This window comes from Lupinus angustifolius, chromosome LG12 (assembly GCF_001865875.1).
Source record: "Lupinus angustifolius cultivar Tanjil chromosome LG12, LupAngTanjil_v1.0, whole genome shotgun sequence".
Lineage (NCBI taxonomy): Eukaryota > Viridiplantae > Streptophyta > Magnoliopsida > Fabales > Fabaceae > Lupinus > Lupinus angustifolius.
Window position 1 is genome coordinate 13,331,400 of NC_032020.1, and position 23,686 is coordinate 13,355,085.

The 23,686-nt window shown below is 35.7% G+C and overlaps 4 protein-coding genes and 1 pseudogene across 4 annotated transcripts; 2 read left to right on the forward strand and 3 right to left on the reverse strand.

Annotated features, from left to right (window-relative positions):
* LOC109362529 (cytochrome P450 CYP736A12-like) lies at positions 2,853 to 5,058 on the forward strand. Its single transcript, XM_019608369.1, has 2 exons — positions 2,853 to 3,809; positions 4,291 to 5,058. Exons 1-2 carry the CDS (start codon positions 2,946 to 2,948, stop codon positions 4,912 to 4,914), a joined length of 1,488 nt encoding a protein of 495 aa, XP_019463914.1. The 5' UTR covers positions 2,853 to 2,945; the 3' UTR covers positions 4,915 to 5,058.
* LOC109362528 (pentatricopeptide repeat-containing protein At4g19191, mitochondrial-like) lies at positions 5,164 to 7,212 on the reverse strand. Its single transcript, XM_019608368.1, has one exon. It carries the CDS (start codon positions 7,122 to 7,124, stop codon positions 5,211 to 5,213), a length of 1,914 nt encoding a protein of 637 aa, XP_019463913.1. The 5' UTR covers positions 7,125 to 7,212; the 3' UTR covers positions 5,164 to 5,210.
* LOC109361899 (cytochrome P450 CYP736A12-like) lies at positions 7,634 to 9,527 on the forward strand. The gene is made up of 2 exons (XM_019607428.1): positions 7,634 to 8,281; positions 8,763 to 9,527. The coding sequence occupies exons 1-2, from the start codon at positions 7,634 to 7,636 to the stop codon at positions 9,384 to 9,386; spliced, it is 1,272 nt and encodes a 423-aa protein (XP_019462973.1). The 3' UTR covers positions 9,387 to 9,527.
* On the reverse strand, positions 9,636 to 11,684 carry LOC109362527 (pentatricopeptide repeat-containing protein At4g19191, mitochondrial-like). The gene has a single exon (XM_019608365.1). The coding sequence runs from the start codon at positions 11,594 to 11,596 to the stop codon at positions 9,683 to 9,685; it is 1,914 nt and encodes a 637-aa protein (XP_019463910.1). The 5' UTR covers positions 11,597 to 11,684; the 3' UTR covers positions 9,636 to 9,682.
* LOC109361900 lies at positions 15,624 to 22,667 on the reverse strand (annotated as a pseudogene).

Genomic DNA, 23,686 nt, shown 5'->3' on the forward strand with positions numbered 1-23,686 from the left:
ATTGTGAAATCCTTGAACTCTATCATTAAAAAAATATATTAAGAGAGGAGTCGTAAGGAAGAAACTAATGACAATCCATTGAGGTTTGACCCTCTCCATCAACTCGAATGGCCCTCTCAGCCTCATTCATAAGACTTGAGTTTGTTACATGGCAAAAGACATCCTCCTCATCCTTATGAGATTCATTTGAGATATGAAATTTATTAATATTAGTGCCATACAATTGTGGGTGAGCATCAAGAACATTGATATCACATTGCACCGTTTGACCGTAATGAACTTCATTAAGGGTTATGGAGCTAGTCCCTTGCTTCAACGTTGATGCATTATGGGAATGAATTCCCACGTTTTTTTTGTGGTAATAAAAGGCTGAATAATGTCCTTGGGTCGACCTGATTTATTAGAGGAATGAATTAAATTCATGAGAGAGAGATTTTGGGTGCAATTATCACCCTCATTAACAACATTAAAGCCTTGCACTAAATTCCCATGTGCATGAAAATCCTCCCTAGGAATTCTTTGATTCATTGTATCATTAGTAATTGCCTTTAATTTGACACTAGTAGTCGTGGCAGACTTCACATCTTGTGAGGACGTTGCTGCATTAATTCTACGCAAATTTGTGCCATCATATTTCTGAGCATTTAAATCAGCCACTGTTATTGGAATTTCATTGAATGACTCCTTTTGAATCATATATTTGTCCACCGAAGTAATTGCCTCATCTGTGCTGCTATTATTCCCCAACCACAATCTTTTCTTATTAGAGGAGGGCCCAAACATTAATGTGGCATTAATATGGTTTTGAATCCCTTGAATTTTTGAAACAACAAGAGAGGTTCTAGGCATATTGAGCACATCAAATTTATTGGCTCTTGAAGCCAACACGTCCATTTTAGTCACACCCTTCACTCATTTGCTTGATTTCCCATTCCTTCTTCTTCTTGTAACGGTTAACCAGTCTCCATGAATGTCCTCAGCAACCGTTGGAGAGTGAGTTGAAGTGATTAATTCATCATGAATAGCATTTGATGAGGGCATGTCTGAATTCAACCCCTCCACGTGAGTAGCCTCACTTGAGTTCCTAGACTCTGACCTAGTAACCGATGGCTGAGATGGGACAGACTTTAACTCCAAACAATTACGGGCCACATGTCCATAGCAACCGCATTGACTATAGATAATGTGGAGACCTTCATACTCCACCTTATGCTAGTTGCCCTACACACAAACCTTACCAACAACACGTTGGTTGAGATCAATCTCAACACAAATTCTTGCGAACCTTCCTCTAGCAAAACACAAGTATTTTTATCTATTTTAAACGGTCGACCAATAGCTGAGGCAATAGGAATAAGGAAATTTTTGTCATAAAATAACATGTTCAAGCCTAATAGACGAATCCAAACTAGGGCTTCAGACACTTTTGCCGTCGTTGAGTCGAAATCCGAGGACCATGTAGTAATGGCCACATAGTGGTCAAAAATCATCCACGAACCTTCTTGTAGCACCATATCCCTATCCTGAGGTTGATCAAACTTAACCAAGAAATAGCCATTGTCAATGGCCATCATGTCAAACTCGCCGGATAGCTTCCATGCATACTTCAGCCTATCTCGCATAATCTTAAAGCCCAACCTCTTGCCAATGAGTGAGACAATTAAAAAGTTCTGCCAATCCTTGTTGTACTCTCGAATTATGCTTTCAGCGAAAGAGATAGTCGGGAGGAGACGATTACCCCCTATCAATTCCACTCGTGCCAAACCCTCTGATAAGAAATCTCTGTCCTCGCGAACCGGAACTGACTGTCTATCCGCCAACACTGATGTGAACCCGAAGATCTCATCAAACACCTTATCCCGAAATGACACTCTTGGAACATCTAAAGATATTGTACTGTCCTTATCAGGAGGTTTGTTTAGGGGACGCACCTGTTCAGAGTTTGGTTGTGCCAGAAACACAAAGTTATCATCCATGAGAGCATCCATTGTTTTCTTAGAATCATGTTTACTAACAACTTCAACTTTAAGAACAATAGTGTAATAAGAACAATGTTTTTGGGAGTATTTTTAAACTTCCCAATTATTGAATGATTATTTGTAATCGCTGGTTTCCTTGAAGATGAGTGGTTGGGGTGATAAAGGGAGATGAGTGTGATTTTTTTGTTTATTGGTTTTTAAGGTGATTACTAAAATAATCTTATTAACATTCTTATCTCTCCAAAGAACAAAGGAAATTTTTGACAAAATTTTATGGTATTTATTGCTAATATATATCCAACTAAAAATGGAGGTTCCATGTGTTAACAGATCTCTATAAAATATTAGTGAGTTTATATGCAAAAGTAGGAGGAGTCAATGTTATCAAAGTACGTGGACTTGTTTCATTCGGAAAGTGACAACGAAATGAAGAAAAAATGGATTATCAATTTATTGTTGTTTCTATTAAGATAAATTAAAATATCAAATATTATATGAATGAAGTTGTCAGAGAGAAAAGGATAAACATTGTAAAATCGTCATGGACGTTGATCTTCATTGGGTTGCAACGTTATGAGAGTAAAAAAGAAAGCTTAATATAGTGTAAAAACTTTTACTGTCGTTATATATATTTTCTTTTTTAAATGGGTGTAATATTTATGTACATTATCACCGTTTATTTTTCATACCGAAAAGAGATATAAAAATAGAATAGACATGATATTATAAAAAGTGAAATATAAAATATAAGAGGTGGTGTGAAAAAAGTTGTTAAAATATCACTATTCTTATTTTATAACAGTTTCTAAAGCAAAAGTCTTATTACGTGCCAGTAAAAAGTGACACAGATCCTCATTTTCCAATTATATATAACCATTTGCTTAGTTCTGTACAAATCAAGTTGCTTTTAGCTGCAGAGATAGCCACTTTGCATAGCAATTTGAGAACTCTCCCAAAACTGCTAGGATGATTTGGATAGCAATTTTATTAGTTTCTCTTACTTGTTTGCTACTATGGAGAAACAGTAAGAAAAGGAGATTACCTCCAGGACCAAGAGGGTTACCAATTTTGGGTAGCCTTCACAAGTTGGGACAAAATCCTCATCGTGATTTACACCAACTAGCCCAGAAACATGGACCCATTATGTTCCTTCGCTTAGGTATTGTGCCCACCATAGTTGTTTCTTCACCCCAAGCTGCTGAACAATTCCTCAAGACCCATGATCATGTCTTTGCTAGTAGACCACCTGTTGAGGCTGCAAAGTATATAGCTTGGGAGCAGAAGAACTTGACCTTTGGTGAATATGGCTCCTATTGGCGCAACATGCGTAAAATGTGCACCTTGGAACTACTAAGCCATAGCAAAATCATCTCCTTCAAAAGCATGAGGCAAGAGGAGCTTGACCTCTTCATAAAGCTTCTAAGAGATGCAGCTAATGATATTGCTGCTGTTGATATAAGTGCCAAGATTTCAACACTTGCTGCAGGTATGAGCTGTAGAATGGTTCTAGGGAGAAAGTACATGGATAACGAGTTTGATGAGAAGGGGTTCAAGGCTGTGATGAAAGAGGGTATGCATTTAGCAGCAGCTCCTAACATTGGTGATTATATTCCTTATGTTGGTGCACTTGACCTTAAAGGGCTAAAAAAGAGAATGAAGGTGGTGAACAAAATCTTTGATGACTTCTTTGACAGAGTTATTGATGAGCATATGAAATCAGATAGCAGAGAAGACAAAATCAAGGATTTTGTGGATGTCATGTTAGGCTTTGTTGGTACCGAAGAATCTGAATACCGTATCGACCGTCCCAACATCAAAGCCATATTGCTGGTAAATGGAATTACATTGTTGAGCTTTTCCTCATACTAATATATATACTACACACAGCTACACACACATATATATATACCTTTTAAGGTTAAATACTTAACATAAGAGCTGCAAGCACTGTCATGGAATTAATGCTTTAGAAAATACATAAACCTATGATAAAGGCACATAAAAAGCTTAAATAAGCTTTTAGTCGATGAAAGTATACTAAGTTTTGGTTTTAGTCCATATCTTTAATATTGATCAGTCAATGATGAAAAGCGTATTTAAGCTTGTATCACACAGTTTAAATGGGAGGGGAAAAGGTAGAGGATGAATCTACACATCAGAATCACACACCTAAGTTTAAAGCTTTGGAGTGATATTAATTGATCTACAAGAGTGTTGGCTCCTTAAACTGACTTTCAAAACTACATGTCACAGGTCTCAATTTACATGTTCCTCTGACACTGTTGTGATTCTTTTTATATTTTTTGCATAGGATATGCTGGCAGGTTCAATGGACACTTCTGCTACAGCAATTGAGTGGGCGTTTTCAGAGCTCATGAGGCATCCAAGGGTGATGAAGAAACTTCAAATGGAATTGGAAACTGTGGTTGGTATGAAGAGGAAGGTGGATGAATCAGACTTGGACAAGCTGGGGTATTTGAACATGGTTATAAAGGAAAGCATGAGGCTCCATCCAGTGGCACCGTTATTAATACCACACCAATCTATGGAAGATTGCATAGTTGAAGATTATTTCATACCAAAAAAATCCAAGGTTATAATAAATGCATGGGCAATTATGAGAGACCCAAGTGCTTGGTCTGACCCAGAAAAGTTCTGGCCAGAGAGGTTTGAGGGAAGCAACATCGATGTCAGAGGGCGTGACTTCCAACTGATACCATTTGGGTCTGGAAGAAGGGGCTGTCCTGGACTGCAATTAGGTCTAACTATGGCTCATTTAGTGGTGGCACAGCTTGTGCATTGCTTTGATTGGAAGCTAACAAATGACATGTTGCCAATTGATTTGGACATGACTGAGCATTTTGGCCTCTCAATGCCTAGGGCCAAGCATCTAGTTTGTATTCCGGCTTATCGGCTTCATGATGAAAAGGATTAGGGAAAGATGTATTAAGTAACATTTTATGTTTCATTAGATCGATATGAATAAGGTTAAGGGTAAAATAAATCATCCTGTATTCCTTTCCCTTCCTTCTCACATTAAGAATTGCATTTCTATCTATGAAAAATATTGTTTTTCTTGCATAGTGGAGACAAGACACGAAAACCATATGTTTGACCACTACTACTTTCAAACCAATAAGAAGAATAAGAATTCCTTATGTTCTTTTTATCACAATGTGGCTCCGTTCCCAGTGTTTCTTTGCAAATAGCTTAAATCCCATTGATTCCATCTTAAAAAATTTCTTCATGAGTTAGTAGTCCTTGCTTAGAATGAGAAGTCAAGTCATCTAGCATATCATATATATGCAAGGTTTCAGGGTGATCTCTATCTTCAACAGTAAATATAAGAGATTTCCCGTTCACTTGAATAATGCTTTGTCCGGGAGATTTCCTCACTTGAAGATATCTCATCTTTCTTCTTATAGCTGCAACTCCATCCCACATTTCAGCAGTTGCATATATGTTAGCCATCTCCACGTATGGAACTGCCACATGGGGCTCCAGTTCAAATAGCCGTTCAGACACATACTTGCCCAACTCCATCTTACCATGAAGTTTGCAAGCAGATAGTAATGCACTCCATATGCCAGCATCTGGTCGAAGAGGCATACTTTCAATAATTTCTAAAGCTTCTCCAAGTTGTCCTCTACGACCAAGAAGATCAACCATACACGAATAATGGTCTATACCAGGGCATATGCCATATTTTTTAGTCATCATGTTGAAGTACTCCAATCCTCTACCGAGTAAACCTCCATGTGCACAAGCTTGGAGAACTGCAAGAAATGTTACGTGGTTTGGTTTCATTCCCATGTCCAACATCATAGAGAAGAGATTAAGAGCATCATTGACATCTCCATTTAAAGCACAAGCAGTAATCATGGTTGTCCAGGAGACAACAGTTTTGTTAGCCATGTTGCAGAAAAGCTCCCGAGAATCATTAAAACTTCCACACTTTGCATACATGTCAATTAGTGCGTTACAGACTACAACATTATTTTTCAATCCTTTGTCAATAGAGTATTTGTCAATCCATTTTCCAAGTTCAAGTGCCCCTGTTTGGCCACAACCCGAAATCAAAGCAAGCACAGTAACCATATCTGGTTTCTCACCGGTAGCTTCCATTGTATTAAACAATGTCAATGCCTCGTCCATGTATCCTTTCTCAGCATACGCACTAATAATTACAGTCCATGATATACAAGTTCTGTTAGACATGCCATCAAACAAAAACCGTGCAGAATAAACATCCCCACACTTGGAATACATAGAAATAAGAGTATTCACCACACATACATCATAATCACAACCCAACTGAACTCCATGAGAATGTATTAGCAAACCTTGAAATAATGCTTTAGGCTGCACAAATGACGAAAGTAAATTCAGAATTGTGCTAATGTCAGGGGAAAACCCATCATCTAGCATCCCTTCGTAACAATAAAAAGCCTTGACATCCTTTTCAAAATTTGCATATGCCGCAATCATGGAATTCCATGAGACAACAGACCTCAGATAACAATCAATATCATCAAACACTCTTTCCGCTGAACATAAGTCCCCACATTTGGCATATGCAGCAACTAAAGTGTTAGCTATAGAAACGTCAACACAAACTCCAGCACAAATCCCAAAAGAATGTATCACACTCACGAGTTTCGGATTTTCCAAATGCGAAATCGCATGAATCAGGAGCAAGACAGTGACCGAATCAGGATGAATCCCAGTAAGTCTCATCTGGTATAAAAGACACAACAATCTATCAACATACCCATGCTGAGCAAAACCTAACAGCATTGCATTCCAAGAAGCAATGTCTCTCATGGGCATGTCAACAAACACATTGTATGCACATTCCAATTCACCACATTTAATGTACATATCAACCATGGAAGTTTGCACAAAAACATTCCATCGAAACCATGATTTGGCAACATGGGCATGGATAATTTGTGAGTTCCTAAGATGGGATAATCTAGCACAGGCTTTTGCTACAAAGGGAAAAGTTGAATTGTTGGGTGTAACGCCACTTCGCTTCATTTGGCGGAAAAGAAAAAGGGCTTTTTGGGCATGGCCTTGATTCACAGCTTGTCTTATATTGGAGTTCCAAATGGAAAGGGTTGAGAAATTTGATAAACGGTTCATGTAAAGAGAAACAGTATATATATCTTAGTAGTAGGGGATTCTATTCAACAAGTTAAAACCCACCAATCAACTTCATATGACAATTTGATGAGTTTAAAATCTGGATAAAACCCCAAACAAGACACATTATTTATGTTTTATTACTAAGAAAGTGTTCTCCAATTCAAAGTTAGTATCACTGTTGGCAACTGAATTCGTTGGTGTTGCCTCATAAGAAGACTGAAACGAAAGTATGAAACCATAAACACTGCGATGCTGATGCAGACAATTTCCTTAAAAGCTCTAATACATTCCTTTCTTTTGGTCTAGTAGTAGCAGTACAAACATCTACAAGTTCGGGTTTGCAGAATACCTTTTTGGTTCTCATTTAGGATTGTATTTAGGGGTTAAAATGTGCTTTAACTCAATAAGGTTTAGTGGTGTAAGGCTACTAAAATGTCAATGGTTTGAATCTGATGAAGAACACTTATTATGGTACACATCTGTTGTATTATAAGGTGTATTACTGCATGTGTCATGGACTTATTGAACAATTCCTCAAGACCCATGATCATGTCTTTGCTAGTAGACCACCTGTTGAGGCTGCAAAGTATATAGCTTGGGAGCAGAAGAACTTGACCTTTGGTGAATATGGCTCCTATTGGCGCAACATGCGTAAAATGTGCACCTTGGAACTACTAAGCCATAGCAAAATCATCTCCTTCAAAAGCATGAGGCAAGAGGAGCTTGACCTCTTCATAAAGCTTCTAAGAGATGCAGCTAATGATATTGCTGCTGTTGATATAAGTGCCAAGATTTCAACACTTGCTGCAGGTATGAGCTGTAGAATGGTTCTAGGGAGAAAGTACATGGATAACGAGTTTGATGAGAAGGGGTTCAAGGCTGTGATGAAAGAGGGTATGCATTTAGCAGCAGCTCCTAACATTGGTGATTATATTCCTTATGTTGGTGCACTTGACCTTAAAGGGCTAAAAAAGAGAATGAAGGTGGTGAACAAAATCTTTGATGACTTCTTTGACAGAGTTATTGATGAGCATATGAAATCAGATAGCAGAGAAGACAAAATCAAGGATTTTGTGGATGTCATGTTAGGCTTTGTTGGTACCGAAGAATCTGAATACCGTATCGACCGTCCCAACATCAAAGCCATATTGCTGGTAAATGGAATTACATTGTTGAGCTTTTCCTCATACTAATATATATACTACACACAGCTACACACACATATATATATACCTTTTAAGGTTAAATACTTAACATAAGAGCTGCAAGCACTGTCATGGAATTAATGCTTTAGAAAATACATAAACCTATGATAAAGGCACATAAAAAGCTTAAATAAGCTTTTAGTCGATGAAAGTATACTAAGTTTTGGTTTTAGTCCATATCTTTAATATTGATCAGTCAATGATGAAAAGCGTATTTAAGCTTGTATCACACAGTTTAAATGGGAGGGGAAAAGGTAGAGGATGAATCTACACATCAGAATCACACACCTAAGTTTAAAGCTTTGGAGTGATATTAATTGATCTACAAGAGTGTTGGCTCCTTAAACTGACTTTCAAAACTACATGTCACAGGTCTCAATTTACATGTTCCTCTGACACTGTTGTGATTCTTTTTATATTTTTTGCATAGGATATGCTGGCAGGTTCAATGGACACTTCTGCTACAGCAATTGAGTGGGCGTTTTCAGAGCTCATGAGGCATCCAAGGGTGATGAAGAAACTTCAAATGGAATTGGAAACTGTGGTTGGTATGAAGAGGAAGGTGGATGAATCAGACTTGGACAAGCTGGGGTATTTGAACATGGTTATAAAGGAAAGCATGAGGCTCCATCCAGTGGCACCGTTATTAATACCACACCAATCTATGGAAGATTGCATAGTTGAAGATTATTTCATACCAAAAAAATCCAAGGTTATAATAAATGCATGGGCAATTATGAGAGACCCAAGTGCTTGGTCTGACCCAGAAAAGTTCTGGCCAGAGAGGTTTGAGGGAAGCAACATCGATGTCAGAGGGCGTGACTTCCAACTGATACCATTTGGGTCTGGAAGAAGGGGCTGTCCTGGACTGCAATTAGGTCTAACTATGGCTCATTTAGTGGTGGCACAGCTTGTGCATTGCTTTGATTGGAAGCTAACAAATGACATGTTGCCAATTGATTTGGACATGACTGAGCATTTTGGCCTCTCAATGCCTAGGGCCAAGCATCTAGTTTGTATTCCGGCTTATCGGCTTCATGATGAAAAGGATTAGGGAAAGATGTATTAAGTAACATTTTATGTTTCATTAGATCGATATGAATAAGGTTAAGGGTAAAATAAATCATCCTGTATTCCTTTCCCTTCCTTCTCACATTAAGAATTGCATTTCTATCTATGAAAAATATTGTTTTTCTTGCATAGTGGAGACAAGACACGAAAACCATATGTTTGACCACTACTACTTTCAAACCAATAAGAAGAATAAGAATTCCTTATGTTCTTTTTATCACAATGTGGCTCCGTTCCCAGTGTTTCTTTGCAAATAGCTTAAATCCCATTGATTCCATCTTAAAAAATTTCTTCATGAGTTAGTAGTCCTTGCTTAGAATGAGAAGTCAAGTCATCTAGCATATCATATATATGCAAGGTTTCAGGGTGATCTCTATCTTCAACAGTAAATATAAGAGATTTCCCGTTCACTTGAATAATGCTTTGTCCGGGAGATTTCCTCACTTGAAGATATCTCATCTTTCTTCTTATAGCTGCAACTCCATCCCACATTTCAGCAGTTGCATATATGTTAGCCATCTCCACGTATGGAACTGCCACATGGGGCTCCAGTTCAAATAGCCGTTCAGACACATACTTGCCCAACTCCATCTTACCATGAAGTTTGCAAGCAGATAGTAATGCACTCCATATGCCAGCATCTGGTCGAAGAGGCATACTTTCAATAATTTCTAAAGCTTCTCCAAGTTGTCCTCTACGACCAAGAAGATCAACCATACACGAATAATGGTCTATACCAGGGCATATGCCATATTTTTTAGTCATCATGTTGAAGTACTCCAATCCTCTACCGAGTAAACCTCCATGTGCACAAGCTTGGAGAACTGCAAGAAATGTTACGTGGTTTGGTTTCATTCCCATGTCCAACATCATAGAGAAGAGATTAAGAGCATCATTGACATCTCCATTTAAAGCACAAGCAGTAATCATGGTTGTCCAGGAGACAACAGTTTTGTTAGCCATGTTGCAGAAAAGCTCCCGAGAATCATTAAAACTTCCACACTTTGCATACATGTCAATTAGTGCGTTACAGACTACAACATTATTTTTCAATCCTTTGTCAATAGAGTATTTGTCAATCCATTTTCCAAGTTCAAGTGCCCCTGTTTGGCCACAACCCGAAATCAAAGCAAGCACAGTAACCATATCTGGTTTCTCACCGGTAGCTTCCATTGTATTAAACAATGTCAATGCCTCGTCCATGTATCCTTTCTCAGCATACGCACTAATAATTACAGTCCATGATATACAAGTTCTGTTAGACATGCCATCAAACAAAAACCGTGCAGAATAAACATCCCCACACTTGGAATACATAGAAATAAGAGTATTCACCACACATACATCATAATCACAACCCAACTGAACTCCATGAGAATGTATTAGCAAACCTTGAAATAATGCTTTAGGCTGCACAAATGACGAAAGTAAATTCAGAATTGTGCTAATGTCAGGGGAAAACCCATCATCTAGCATCCCTTCGTAACAATAAAAAGCCTTGACATCCTTTTCAAAATTTGCATATGCCGCAATCATGGAATTCCATGAGACAACAGACCTCAGATAACAATCAATATCATCAAACACTCTTTCCGCTGAACATAAGTCCCCACATTTGGCATATGCAGCAACTAAAGTGTTAGCTATAGAAACGTCAACACAAACTCCAGCACAAATCCCAAAAGAATGTATCACACTCACGAGTTTCGGATTTTCCAAATGCGAAATCGCATGAATCAGGAGCAAGACAGTGACCGAATCAGGATGAATCCCAGTAAGTCTCATCTGGTATAAAAGACACAACAATCTATCAACATACCCATGCTGAGCAAAACCTAACAGCATTGCATTCCAAGAAGCAATGTCTCTCATGGGCATGTCAACAAACACATTGTATGCACATTCCAATTCACCACATTTAATGTACATATCAACCATGGAAGTTTGCACAAAAACATTCCATCGAAACCATGATTTGGCAACATGGGCATGGATAATTTGTGAGTTCCTAAGATGGGATAATCTAGCACAGGCTTTTGCTACAAAGGGAAAAGTTGAATTGTTGGGTGTAACGCCACTTCGCTTCATTTGGCGGAAAAGAAAAAGGGCTTTTTGGGCATGGCCTTGATTCACAGCTTGTCTTATATTGGAGTTCCAAATGGAAAGGGTTGAGAAATTTGATAAACGGTTCATGTAAAGAGAAACAGTATATATATCTTAGTAGTAGGGGATTCTATTCAACAAGTTAAAACCCACCAATCAACTTCATATGACAATTTGATGAGTTTAAAATCTGGATAAAACCCCAAACAAGACACATTATTTATGTTTTATTACTAAGAAAGTGTTCTCCAATTCAAAGTTAGTATCACTGTTGGCAACTGAATTCGTTGGTGTTGCCTCATAAGAAGACTGAAACGAAAGTATGAAACCATAAACACTGCGATGCTGATGCAGACAATTTCCTTAAAAGCTCTAATACATTCCTTTCTTTTGGTCTAGTAGTAGCAGTACAAACATCTACAAGTTCGGGTTTGCAGAATACCTTTTTGGTTCTCATTTAGGATTGTATTTAGGGGTTAAAATGTGCTTTAACTCAATAAGGTTTAGTGGTGTAAGGCTACTAAAATGTCAATGGTTTGAATCTGATGAAGAACACTTATTATGGTACACATCTGTTGTATTATAAGGTGTATTACTGCATGTGTCATGGACTTATATTGATCAGAAAAATACTTAATAATTAAATTTTAACTTAAATATATTTTTCTGAACAATCAGAAGTTATGATATATGGAGTGACACAAATTATGAGAGTCGTGCTAGGAGGATAGTCACACAACCCAAAATAGATTAGTTACTTAGCCATAAAGTGAGACGATACATTTGGTAATACAAATTTTTGTCAACCTTACCAACTTAATCATTCAAAACTTGAAAAATGTAAAATAGTTCTCCAAAATTTTAAATGTAAGTCAAACTAGTCTTTTTAGGGACAAATTAATCTCTATCAGATATTATAAAATAGGTTACAAATAATTAATTTGAAATTTTTAGGGACTATTTTAAATTTTTCAATTTTTAAGAAAGTGGAAAAACGGTACTTATAAAAAAATTAAGTCAGTTTTTATCATCCACCACTAACTCAAATATAAAAGACCACGGATGATTCTCTTTAAGCAAGGTTTCGGTTTGAGATTTGAGGATGAAAAAAATTATTCGCTGAAAGAATTCTTGGCTCGAACAGGATTGCCTTCAATGTGATGAGAAACAAAAAAAACTCAAATATAAAAGAGTAATATGTTTATCTAATTTATTGCAGCAGGACCATATTAGATTCCAATAACACTGAAATTGACTCTCACACAATTGAGTTGATTTTATCTATCAATTTAATTGATGTGCCACGATATATTTTGTTGAGTCATATATTTTTGCACTTGTGGGGTTTCTAAGGCCTTTGGAAACACTGGAGGTGGAGGAGGGCAGGTAATTGGTGTCAGTTTAGGTTTAAACACATGACATAGGATCTTTTTTTCTCTGTTGGCTCGCTTTACATGTGTATAATTTAGTGAGAAAACACCAAAATAAGCCAACCTAGCTCTTGAAGGTTGAGCTTTCTGTTTAGGAATCCGTAGACAAGTCAAACAAAGAAGAAACTGAAGCACTCTTCATATTATATTATGCCAACTTCTAGTGGATGATGTGGATTGAATAGTGAAACCTTAGTTGTATGTTATATATACAACAAAAATCAAACCTTAAATCTCAGTGGGTATCCATATCATGCATACATATACATATATATATATATTGTTCACTGGTATTCTTTACTTTGGTAGTATATTACAGGATCCCACACCCATCCCCAAATTCTGTCCTAGTCCAATCAACTGCGAACAAGTAATATAAAAATGGAACAAGTGAACAACACCATATAGACATAACAAGTTTCAAATAAGTTAACTAGGTTAAGAAGGTCCAATACAATGAGACTCTCTATACTTGCTTTGTTTCTCTTTCTGCTATTCACCTTCAATGTCATATATCTTGTTCATGGTGGAGTAGTTATCAACAAAGAAGTTGTGGGTTCTACCACTACTGTGAGTTTCAATCTCACTCTCTATTCTACCTCTTTAAATTTTTGTTTGGTTTTTCATGATTTGTTTTATATTTACAAACATCTTATCATGATTGTTGTATTTGATTTCTCTATCAAGCCATAAATGTATATTTTACTATATCCTATTTATGTAAACTTGAATAATGTCTTCCAAAAGATTGGATTAGTTCAAAGTTTTTGGTGTAAAAGGATTATTATTATTATTATGCAGAGAAAAGCTGGCTGTGGAAATCAAAGGAGTGATTGCATTGAAGGAAATGGTGGCTCTAAAGAAACTGAATTTGAGAACGAAGACTATGTTTACACCAACTCTTTACCTTAGATGACATGTTTTTAATTCGTTCAGTCTTGTAATGTAAATTCATTATGGATCATGTGTTGTTTACAATCATTCCAGATTGTCTAAAGTTAACTTGCCATATCAGTAATTGCAAAGGATCTATAAGCTTCTTTTTATCCATTGTTTTTATGGGATCAGTTCTCTGGAGCAGTTTGTTTATTGTTGTAAAAACTAGAGAAGAAAGCCTTTTCAGATTATGTGTATCATAGTTCTGTGTAAATTTTAGAAAGATTATTTATGCGTCTTAGATTTCACCTTATGATGAAATGGAAAGAGAAGAAAAAAGACGATCAATTTCACAAAACATGACTTCTATTCATAGATCTCAAGGATTGCATCTATTTTCAATACAATTTTTGTCCCTTTGATTGCTAATGCCATATCTCTTTAAGTTACAGACATGATTTTTTATTTGACAATAAAGGCATATTGTCTTCTGAGGTTTGGCTATTAAACCTTTGTGATAACTTCAGTTTTAAGGTTGGAAATATTGAGAAGAAATATGAGAGTCTAAACCAAGGGACACGAGTCACGGAGCAATTTGTAACAAAAGTCGAAGATGGACATTGGAAAGAGAAATTTGATGTGTGAATAATCATGAACCTAAAGTTAGGTGTTCAGGATATGGATTAACCACGAAACTGTATTGTAATGGGCAATTTAAGTCCTAGCATATGGATTAAAATTTGGATGGTAAATACTTGCACTTCTATTTTCATTGAACAAATTTATGTACGTGATGTTACATGCTAGACTTCTCGCTGTCAAATATTGTTGGAAGCTGCACCATACCATATAGTAAATACAACAATGAACTCTACATTAACATGGCTATATATTACAGAGATACAATGTAAAAGGGCACCAATGAACTCTTATTTGATAAAATACTTTTGGAAGGAGAGGAAGGGTTTATATTAACCACAACAATGTGGCTGGCCAATTGGGTACACCTCAGTGCATGATCATCTAAGCAAAGTAATCAATTGAAGAGTAGAAGCCTTCAGCAATTAACTTCAGCAAACTTGAGAGTTTTATGTTTTTGCAACATGCTGATGTCTTGAACAATGTTGGCTATTAACTTGATCTCCTAATCCTTTTGATGCACTTGAGGTTGACTTGTTAACATGGTCATAACTGTTAGATCAGCTGCATAGGAAGGAAGAGAGAAGGGAGAGGAGAAGAAGAAGAGAGAAGAGAGAGGAGAAATGCAATATGGAATTAATCATGGAGATAAGGCCAAAGGGCCAATACATATAGGAAGTTAAGAAAATACAAAAAGACAAGACTACCCTTTACTAATAACTAAAATACATTTAACAATAACATGAGCTACATGTCTATCCTGAATCTACCAAACAATGTACGACGGAACTATCAAGTAATTAATTAAAAATGCCAAACCATTTACAGCTAAAGAATACTATCACCTCAATTTTTTTCAATTACGTAACAGACCATGCAAATCAGCAATTCATACTAGTGAGATATTCAACTCAAACGAGCACACATTGGTATGCAAACTTGATAGTACATGAGAATAGATGATGTCTTCATCCAAGAATTTTCAAAGATTTTTAATTATCACACCATAACACGAGGTTTCTTGATTCCTCCACATTTTAGATACCAGAGTACCGCACATATTGATACTATAATGAGGAAAATAACTTTCATGCAAAAAATACTTTGACCACCTATTTGACATTATAGATGATCTTAATGTGAACATAATAAATAAATAAAAGTACATTCACCTATTAGTTGCTTAAGCAGTCCCTGTAATCAACTGTTCACGTTCATCTAGCTTCTTGATCTTCACAATACCAAGGAAAACTTGAAGACCAAAGATTGCGCAAAAGAAATATGCTACGGTGACAGGCACCTGAAAAACAGATAACACATAATTGAGGAACTAGAAAGCAGCACCAGATATTCAATTAATTAACTTTGTCACCATGAGAAAGACAAGTGGATGGGAACAACTTACACTAACCAAATTGAGATGCAGAATTGTTGCAAGATTTATTAGGCTCCCAGCAGCTACTGCCTGTTAATTAACAAAAAGTTAACATGAGTATGCATCATCTGAACAGTTCTCATCTTTTTTCGTATAAAAAAATATCATACATTAACCTAAAGAGATAATTATAGAAAACATGCATTTGGTTTACAGTAATACATTTATGCATGGAATATACTTGTGTCAAAAGTCATATATGGACATACACACCTGCCTATTCGGGCATCCACAAATGCATAAGGTTGCAATTTTATTTTATTTTTTAAAAGCTGGTAAAGAGAACTATAATCATGTAAAGGCGGGTACACGTTTATTTAATAAAGTACATAAAGCAGTAAAAGTATCCATTCTCATTTCCATAATTTAATGAGTTGTTTTCGTTGCAAGTGTGACTACCTAACAGTTACTTGCAGTATTATAATAAATTTGAAGGCCATGCGTAGCTCCCAAAAAAAATGACATATATGAAAATTTAAAGGTTGTCAAATAGGCTCAAACCAAATTCCAAGAAACTTAATACGCCAGTTTCACTGACATTCCCTATTGTCTTCTGGACAGTGGCAATACGTTGGAAAGCTCTCTCAGATTCCAAAGTTCAAACTCGGAGCTTTAGGTCACCTTGCTCCTGTGGGAAAATGCAGTGAAATTATATCAGAAGTCCAGAACAGATTAAAGATACAAATCAAATTAGCAACTGAAATTATGTCACTGGAAATCCAATACAAAGTACAAACCAATTTTTGGATAATTTCAGCAAGCTTTTCAACCCTATCAGCCTGTCTATATAAGTTGTAAAATGCTTGAGAATGTCTGTCCCATGCCTTTCTGAAGTCCTGTACAGCTATAAGGAGGATATATGAGAAAGAAAATCATAATACTTGGACACATAGTTGACAAGATCGAGATCTTACGTAAGATCGGAAGGAATAGATAAAAACAAAAATCATGTGATCGTAAGATCCTATCATTGAATTTTTTTATATATACATATACACATAATAATAAAAACTTCAGCTTTCTCTATTGCTATAAATAACAAAATTAACAAGTAGCACTCCATAAAACTTAAACTTCAACATCAAAATATATGCGTATTAAAGTAACACCACACACATATATAAGGAAGCAAATATGTTTAGAGGCATGGCTATTGTGCAGAGATAGCACAACAAAAGGAGAGAGAGAATAAAAAAGAACATCTACACATAGCATATTTTGTTCAAAGAAGAGAGAGTGAGAATTTTTTCAAAGAAAATAACATTGGACATGAGTTTCCCCCTCTATATGGGTTTTGAAGATTGAGATTTTACAATTTGTGGCATTTGCCATAAAAACATAAACTCGTAAGATCTTGGCCAACGGTGGTGACATCGCATTCAAAGTAGGCACGTGACTCGGTAGCTCTTGAAAACTCGTAAGATCTACCGATCCTACGAGTTAAATTGAGAGTTTAACTACTATGCTTGGACAGACTTCAAGCACAGTAGAACAAATTTGTGATTGCCTTTAGGACAACTTCGGCTCCTGCCTAACGGTATTTTAGCAACTCCAGAGCATAACTACAAGGCCAGGAAAGTTAGTTGTATTAGATATGCAAACATATAAGTTTCAATATTTAAAAACTAAAAATATATATAAAACTATGAAGAGAACAAGTCACGGTTTGGCAATCTCAGTAATATCAAAACGGGGGTTAAGGCCCTTCCCAATGCCATCCAACACTGCAGAAACAATGTTGATTTATTACCTTGTAGTCTGATGCATAGAACATGCAAAGTAACACTTTCTATTTTCTAACTTGACAATATTTACCTGAGAATGCTCTGACAACAAATGTGAATGTAGCAGGAAACCGGAAGGGATGGTCTGCTGCAATGGATAGTAAATCTTCACCTGTTTAAAGGATTACAGCTACAAGTAATAAGCTTACGAGTTGATGATGTATTGAACTACAGTTATGTTTCATCTGAAGGGAACAGTTTTTTTATGAAATGGGAATGGGAGCGGGAATGGATTAGAAAGGAATGTTCAGTCCTACATTTCGCTTGATATGAACAGGAATGAATGATGAGTTGATTCCCTTTTTATTTTGGTAAGCTATAACTGATAACAGAAAAATTACAAGAAAAATTAATTGATGATATTTTAGGATCATAGGCTTGGTTTGGCCTGATTTGAGCTAACTAAATTTTCATTATTGGTCAGAGCAAATTATTTCAGGCCTAAAAGTACTGATTGTTTCAAAAGGGGTTGAACAGAGAAACAAATAATTTTAAGTAATGGAAGTTCAGGTGCAGATCATATACTTAAAGTTGTGGCTAGTCATGTAAACTTCAAGGACAAAATCATTTTAACCAATGAGGGAAAGAAGGTTAAAATTCATAGCATATGGAATTGTACACACTTTTCGCCTACATGAAAGCTACTATATAAATTACATACTAGCGGGATAAAGGCTTGGTTGTTGTAGCCAAAACAATATACTTACCTAGAAATTACCTATTTTATCCTCACATCTGGCCAGTTTAATCACTATAACTGTTCTATGCATACATCAAAACAATCTAAACCTAAAGACACAAAACATTAGAGACCAGGTGCATTACCAATGGCAGCCAGACATTCTTTCTTCTTCATTATTTTTTCCTCCTTGCTTAATGGCTTTTTTAATCCAAGTTCAGCTTTAGCCAACTCCCTCTCCTTTCTTTGTGCAGCCAGACACTCTTCAAAACTGAACAAGGTCAGAGATTACAGAAGATTGCTAACATAACTAATTAGTAAGACAACTTGTTCTACCATAAAAGATATGTGAGGAACTGAGGGAAGAAGATATTAGACAACAAGAACCACAACCAAGCCTTTATCCCATTAGGGAAGAAGATATTATAAACCTAAAAAATTAACAAGTAGTCAAGAATGTGCTGTGACAATTTTTAAATAAATACCATTATGTTTCTATTTGTTTTGGAGAAGAAAAGTTTAAGAGCAGGGGTGGTTGCCTCATTTGAATGTTAGGGCATACCACAAGCCTCAACAAGGACTCATAATGGTACTAATAGATGACCTACCAATGAATGATCACCAGCAATAATCAACCCAAGACCTTTGAGCCAAAGCAGTTTGATCCTACCAGTTGAGCCAACCCTCACTGGAAAATATCAAAATATTTTTAACATAACTAATCAGGATAGACAAGTGCTTCGGCTTCAGGACAAGCCCCAGTCAACCCTCACTGACAAATATCATTATATTTCTAACAACCTAAGCAATGAAGCATGGAGGTTTTTCTACTTTTGATACATGCTCACTAAATGGGTTCAATAAACTTACCTATTGAGAAAGAACTGTGCTGTCCGTCTAACAGCAGTCATATCTCCAGTTGGGACAAGAACACCCATTTGAATCATTGCTTGAAGGACCTATGTAAGTGCATCAACTTCATTTGGTAAGAAATTGAGAGTCAAGAATGGATATATTCTCTTGTTCATAGCATTATGGGAAAAGTTACTTTACCTTGTCTGGATCCTTCTCATAAACTCCATTAAAAGTTTCAAGTAAACCTTCTCGGATATTTGGACTGATACTGTAATAAGTAACACATATAATATTTGCAGACATGATCATCTCAATGTTTAAAATGTGACTTGTAAATTCATATCTTAAATAGACAGAAAAGTCAATGAAACGTACCTTCCCATCATTCCAAAATCATAAAAGATCAATCTTCCACCGTTGACATCATCAACTGCAATATTTCCAGGATGCTGCATTAACAATTTACAAATTAATTATACACAAGAAGAAGCAACAAATCAAACTTCCTAAATGATAATCATGAAACCTGAGAACTCACAGGGTCAGCATGAAAGAAACCATGTGATAGAATCTGCTCCAAGTAAGACTCAACAACATATCACCCTAACCTGTAGAAGATAAAGCAAACGTTATATGCATTTGAATTTTAGATGTCATCCTTAGTCGTTGAGAGGCACAGAAATAAAAGGTAACATGGCTGATTATTTTGTCAAAAATTACAAAGAAAAGGATTAACCTTGTGCGACCACCACCCAGCTGATCTAAAGCTTGTATTTTGTTTATTTTAATCCAGGGAACATACTCCATTGTTAGAATCTGCATTGGATAAATACTTACACTACAGATAAATAAGAAAAATATCATAGGTAAAATGGGAAATATGCAGATTTACAATATATCTAAGAGGAATGAAGACCATACCTGTGGTGTGGTATAGTCCCATAAGATTGTAGGGACTTTCATATAATCCATGTTCTTAAAGTTACTTGCAAATAGTTCTGCATTAGCAGCTTCCTTGGTATAATCAATCTCCTGAAAATAATTAATTCGTGCTAAATTGAGGACGTGCATAAAACATGTGCAAACATCATATGGATACAAGCACAAGATCCAGAACTCGACCCTCCCAACCCTTACTACAATTGCTACAAGAATTCCTTTTGCTTTTGCTTTTTTGGGTGAACACAAGGGTCCCTTTATTAATGCATCAGATACACTCTAACCCTTCCAAAGTAATTATATACAATTTTGGTTTTAGAAAACAAATGATGCAATATGGAATACTCAACAAGCATGCCTCTACACCTACACATCATAAATCCTTTTTTTCCCATTTTACTCCATCACTAACCAGGTAAGTTGCAGGCCATCCTATCCCCTCTGTCAACACAACATAAGTAACATCTTGGTTATCTTTGTTATAAAAGTTTCCCATGACCTAGTGGAACTTCCATGGTTTGCACATGTGCAATTCCAAAGAGCATAGCCTGCCGATATATCCATCCATACATCTAAACTTAAATCAAACTCGAAATTAGTAGTCTTCCTATGCAATCTTATTCTTATAGGTTGAATTCAGTGCAACAAAATTACAACAATTAAGATGTGAGCTAAGAGTGAACTAAGAGTGCAGTGATTTTCCAAAATATCATCACCTGATATAAAACAGAGGCACACTCATCATAAATAGCAACCCAATCCCTCTTTGCACCATCCGATTTAGGATCAACCTTTTGAAGATATTCAGCAATAACCTGGACGAAAAAAGGTCCAGGTATGAGTATTTTATGCAGTGCTACCAAAATCTTCACAGGCAACCTGGAAGTACTATCAAAAGTCCTTCATGTAATGAAAATGATAACAAAAATAACAGTTAAAATCTTGTATAAGACTTATCTTGATCTGATCTTGGCAGGTTATTAAAAATTATAAAGATGGAGAAAGCAACGGATTAGTTAATAAGTATGCATAAGAGTTATATGAAATAATTTTAACACTGAACCTTAGATTTTTAAGATCGATATCAAAAAGACCCTTGAAACCAGGTCTTTGCACCTTAACAACAACATCATGTCCCTTTAACTTCGCACGATGAACCTACCTGCATTGGGTGAAAAGTATTTCACTGTGAGTTTTGATATATAAAATGGGCGCCTCAGTGCATAAGGCTCCCACCTAGTGGGTCCGAGGAGCTCTGCTGTAAGATTTTTGCGATATCATGCTTCAAAACCCTCGTACTAATCCTCCTAGTGCTGAATAAAGAAAATATTAAATAAAAAATACATTTAATGTCTTAAAAATATAAAAAGCATTCAATATGTTCTTTATTAAGTAAGTAGGATGTACGAGGATCTAAAATTAGTCTTTTCATTATTCCTTTCTTCTAATTTAATAATTAATATTACTTTTGAATCTGAAACCTAGGTACAGTTGATCTCATTTCCGTCTCAGAGTGTACATTTTCAATAAAAATACATGAAAAGTAAAATAAATGATGTAACTTAGGCCCTGAAGAAATGCGACCTTAATTCGTTTTTCTCTTCTTCAACAATTTAAGAGATAGAAGAAATCTTTAAAATGAGATTAAATGAATTGAAAGTAATGATGTTGTTCATCAATAACCAACACAATAGGAAGAAGATCAAATTATATTATTGCTCAAGAATAACATCTTAGTTTCTTGGCTAAAGAATGAGAGAAATTTGGGCAACATTCGCCTCGAGAATACCAAGAAGACTTGAGAGAAATAGAGTATATGAAGATTGTAAAATAAAAAGATAAAGAAACATTGTAACCAAGGTTCAAAATTGTTGCTGCTCTTGCTGATCTACATTGTTTATCTCAACAACAATTAATGCTGAGATCACTCCAATGCATCTTTCGTATAAAATCTGCCTAAGATGAGCCTTCAATTCCCAGTCTAAGCTCCAATGCGGGAGCAAGAAGACCACCAAGAGAATTATCCCATAAATAAGAGAATAACAAGTCGCGTAATATGGCTCGAGGTTTGATGAACTCAAAGTAAGCAAGAACAGAATGAATGATGGAAAATTAGTAAGATCGCCATCCCTTGGGGTTTGGAAGCTATAATTACATTTCTGATACCGTATTAGAAATTAAAGAGCAAGAAAAGAATGTGAATTTCATTCATAAATGAATTGAATGAATAATCATACCTCGACGTTATAATACCTTGCTACTACTATTCACTTAGCCATTGCTTCCACCACTTGAAGCAACAACTACATTTCTACTCCACATCACTCGCTCTTTCTTGAATAAACGCTGCTCCTTCTTCCTTCACCGCGAAGATTCTCGTGCGAATTAAAGCATTATACTACCTTATTGAGTTTCGGGAAATGGAATCGCATGAGCGGAATTTGAAGAAAGAAACGCGATGCTTGAGGGTGATTTTTAGAGCAAGAAATTTGAGGTCAGGTAAGGGAATAGAAGAGGAAGCCATTTTATGGTTTGGAAGGTAGAACTTGGGTTGTTGGCGCCTTTTTTAACGGGCTTGGGCCGAGGTTATATTTAACAGTGGATGGGCCCAGTCCACATTAATATTTATTGCAAACTTTTTTGGTTGCCAAGTTTTTCTTGTTTTATACCAAAATAAATCTCTCTGGGTGCCTCAAACCAATCAAATACTAAAGTGTGATAATGTTAAATTTAAAATTAATTTAATTTTTATTTAATATATATTTATTGATGGTATTAGTTTGGGTATAAGGAAATGGTATAAAAAATCTAAATTCTAATACATCTTATGATTACTATAATGGAATAAGAAAAGGTTATAGCACACTCACATGCCACATACCATATTACTAGGGTTGGAGTCATCAATAATTGTTTTATTTACTACATAAGCTGCATTTACAATGTCATTAGAATTCATGAGATACAAATCTGTTTCATTTGATTCTTAAAAGGAAATAAGAGTTAGGTCAAAAAATGCTTCATCTAATTATAAGGCATCGTTTAAAAATATTTTAGTGGTGATTTTCTTTTTGTAAGATATCTTCCATGTTCTTTACAATATTTATTGACTTGTATCTATTTGTCATTTGTTCATTAATGAGGAACTACATCTCTGAATTTTTCAATAAAATTTAAAGAGGTAAAATTGTAATATTATAATAATTTCTAAAAAAAATTAATTCTTTGTATAGTATATAATTCAAATAAAAATATTCGATAACAAGTTCGGTGAAAAAAGAATCATAGACATAGTTAATTTAAAGAAACTACAATAGTAGTATGCAAAATAGAATGATGCTCAGAATGATTTATGCACGATTCTAGTAATTTGGTCCCATTTTAACAAAAAAAATTAGAATTTTATATTTTGTCACATATACATTGAAACTCAAATATATTACAGGTTGAATTTCTTTTTCAATCCTCCATTTCTTCCTCTTATTTTTTCACTGATAATTAAAGACCCTCCATTTCTAACAATGATATGATTGTGCTACAATT

Coding starts and splice junctions, on each gene's coding strand:
- LOC109362529 (XM_019608369.1), top strand. CDS start 2,946: ATGATTTGGATAGCAATTTTATTAGTTTCTCTTACTTGTTTGCTACTA. Junction 3,810..4,290: donor ACATCAAAGCCATATTGCTG/GTAAATGGAATT, acceptor TTTTTTGCATAG/GATATGCTGGCAGGTTCAAT.
- LOC109361899 (XM_019607428.1), top strand. CDS start 7,634: ATGTGTCATGGACTTATTGAACAATTCCTCAAGACCCATGATCATGTC. Junction 8,282..8,762: donor ACATCAAAGCCATATTGCTG/GTAAATGGAATT, acceptor TTTTTTGCATAG/GATATGCTGGCAGGTTCAAT.
- LOC109362528 (XM_019608368.1), bottom strand. CDS start 7,124: ATGAACCGTTTATCAAATTTCTCAACCCTTTCCATTTGGAACTCCAAT.
- LOC109362527 (XM_019608365.1), bottom strand. CDS start 11,596: ATGAACCGTTTATCAAATTTCTCAACCCTTTCCATTTGGAACTCCAAT.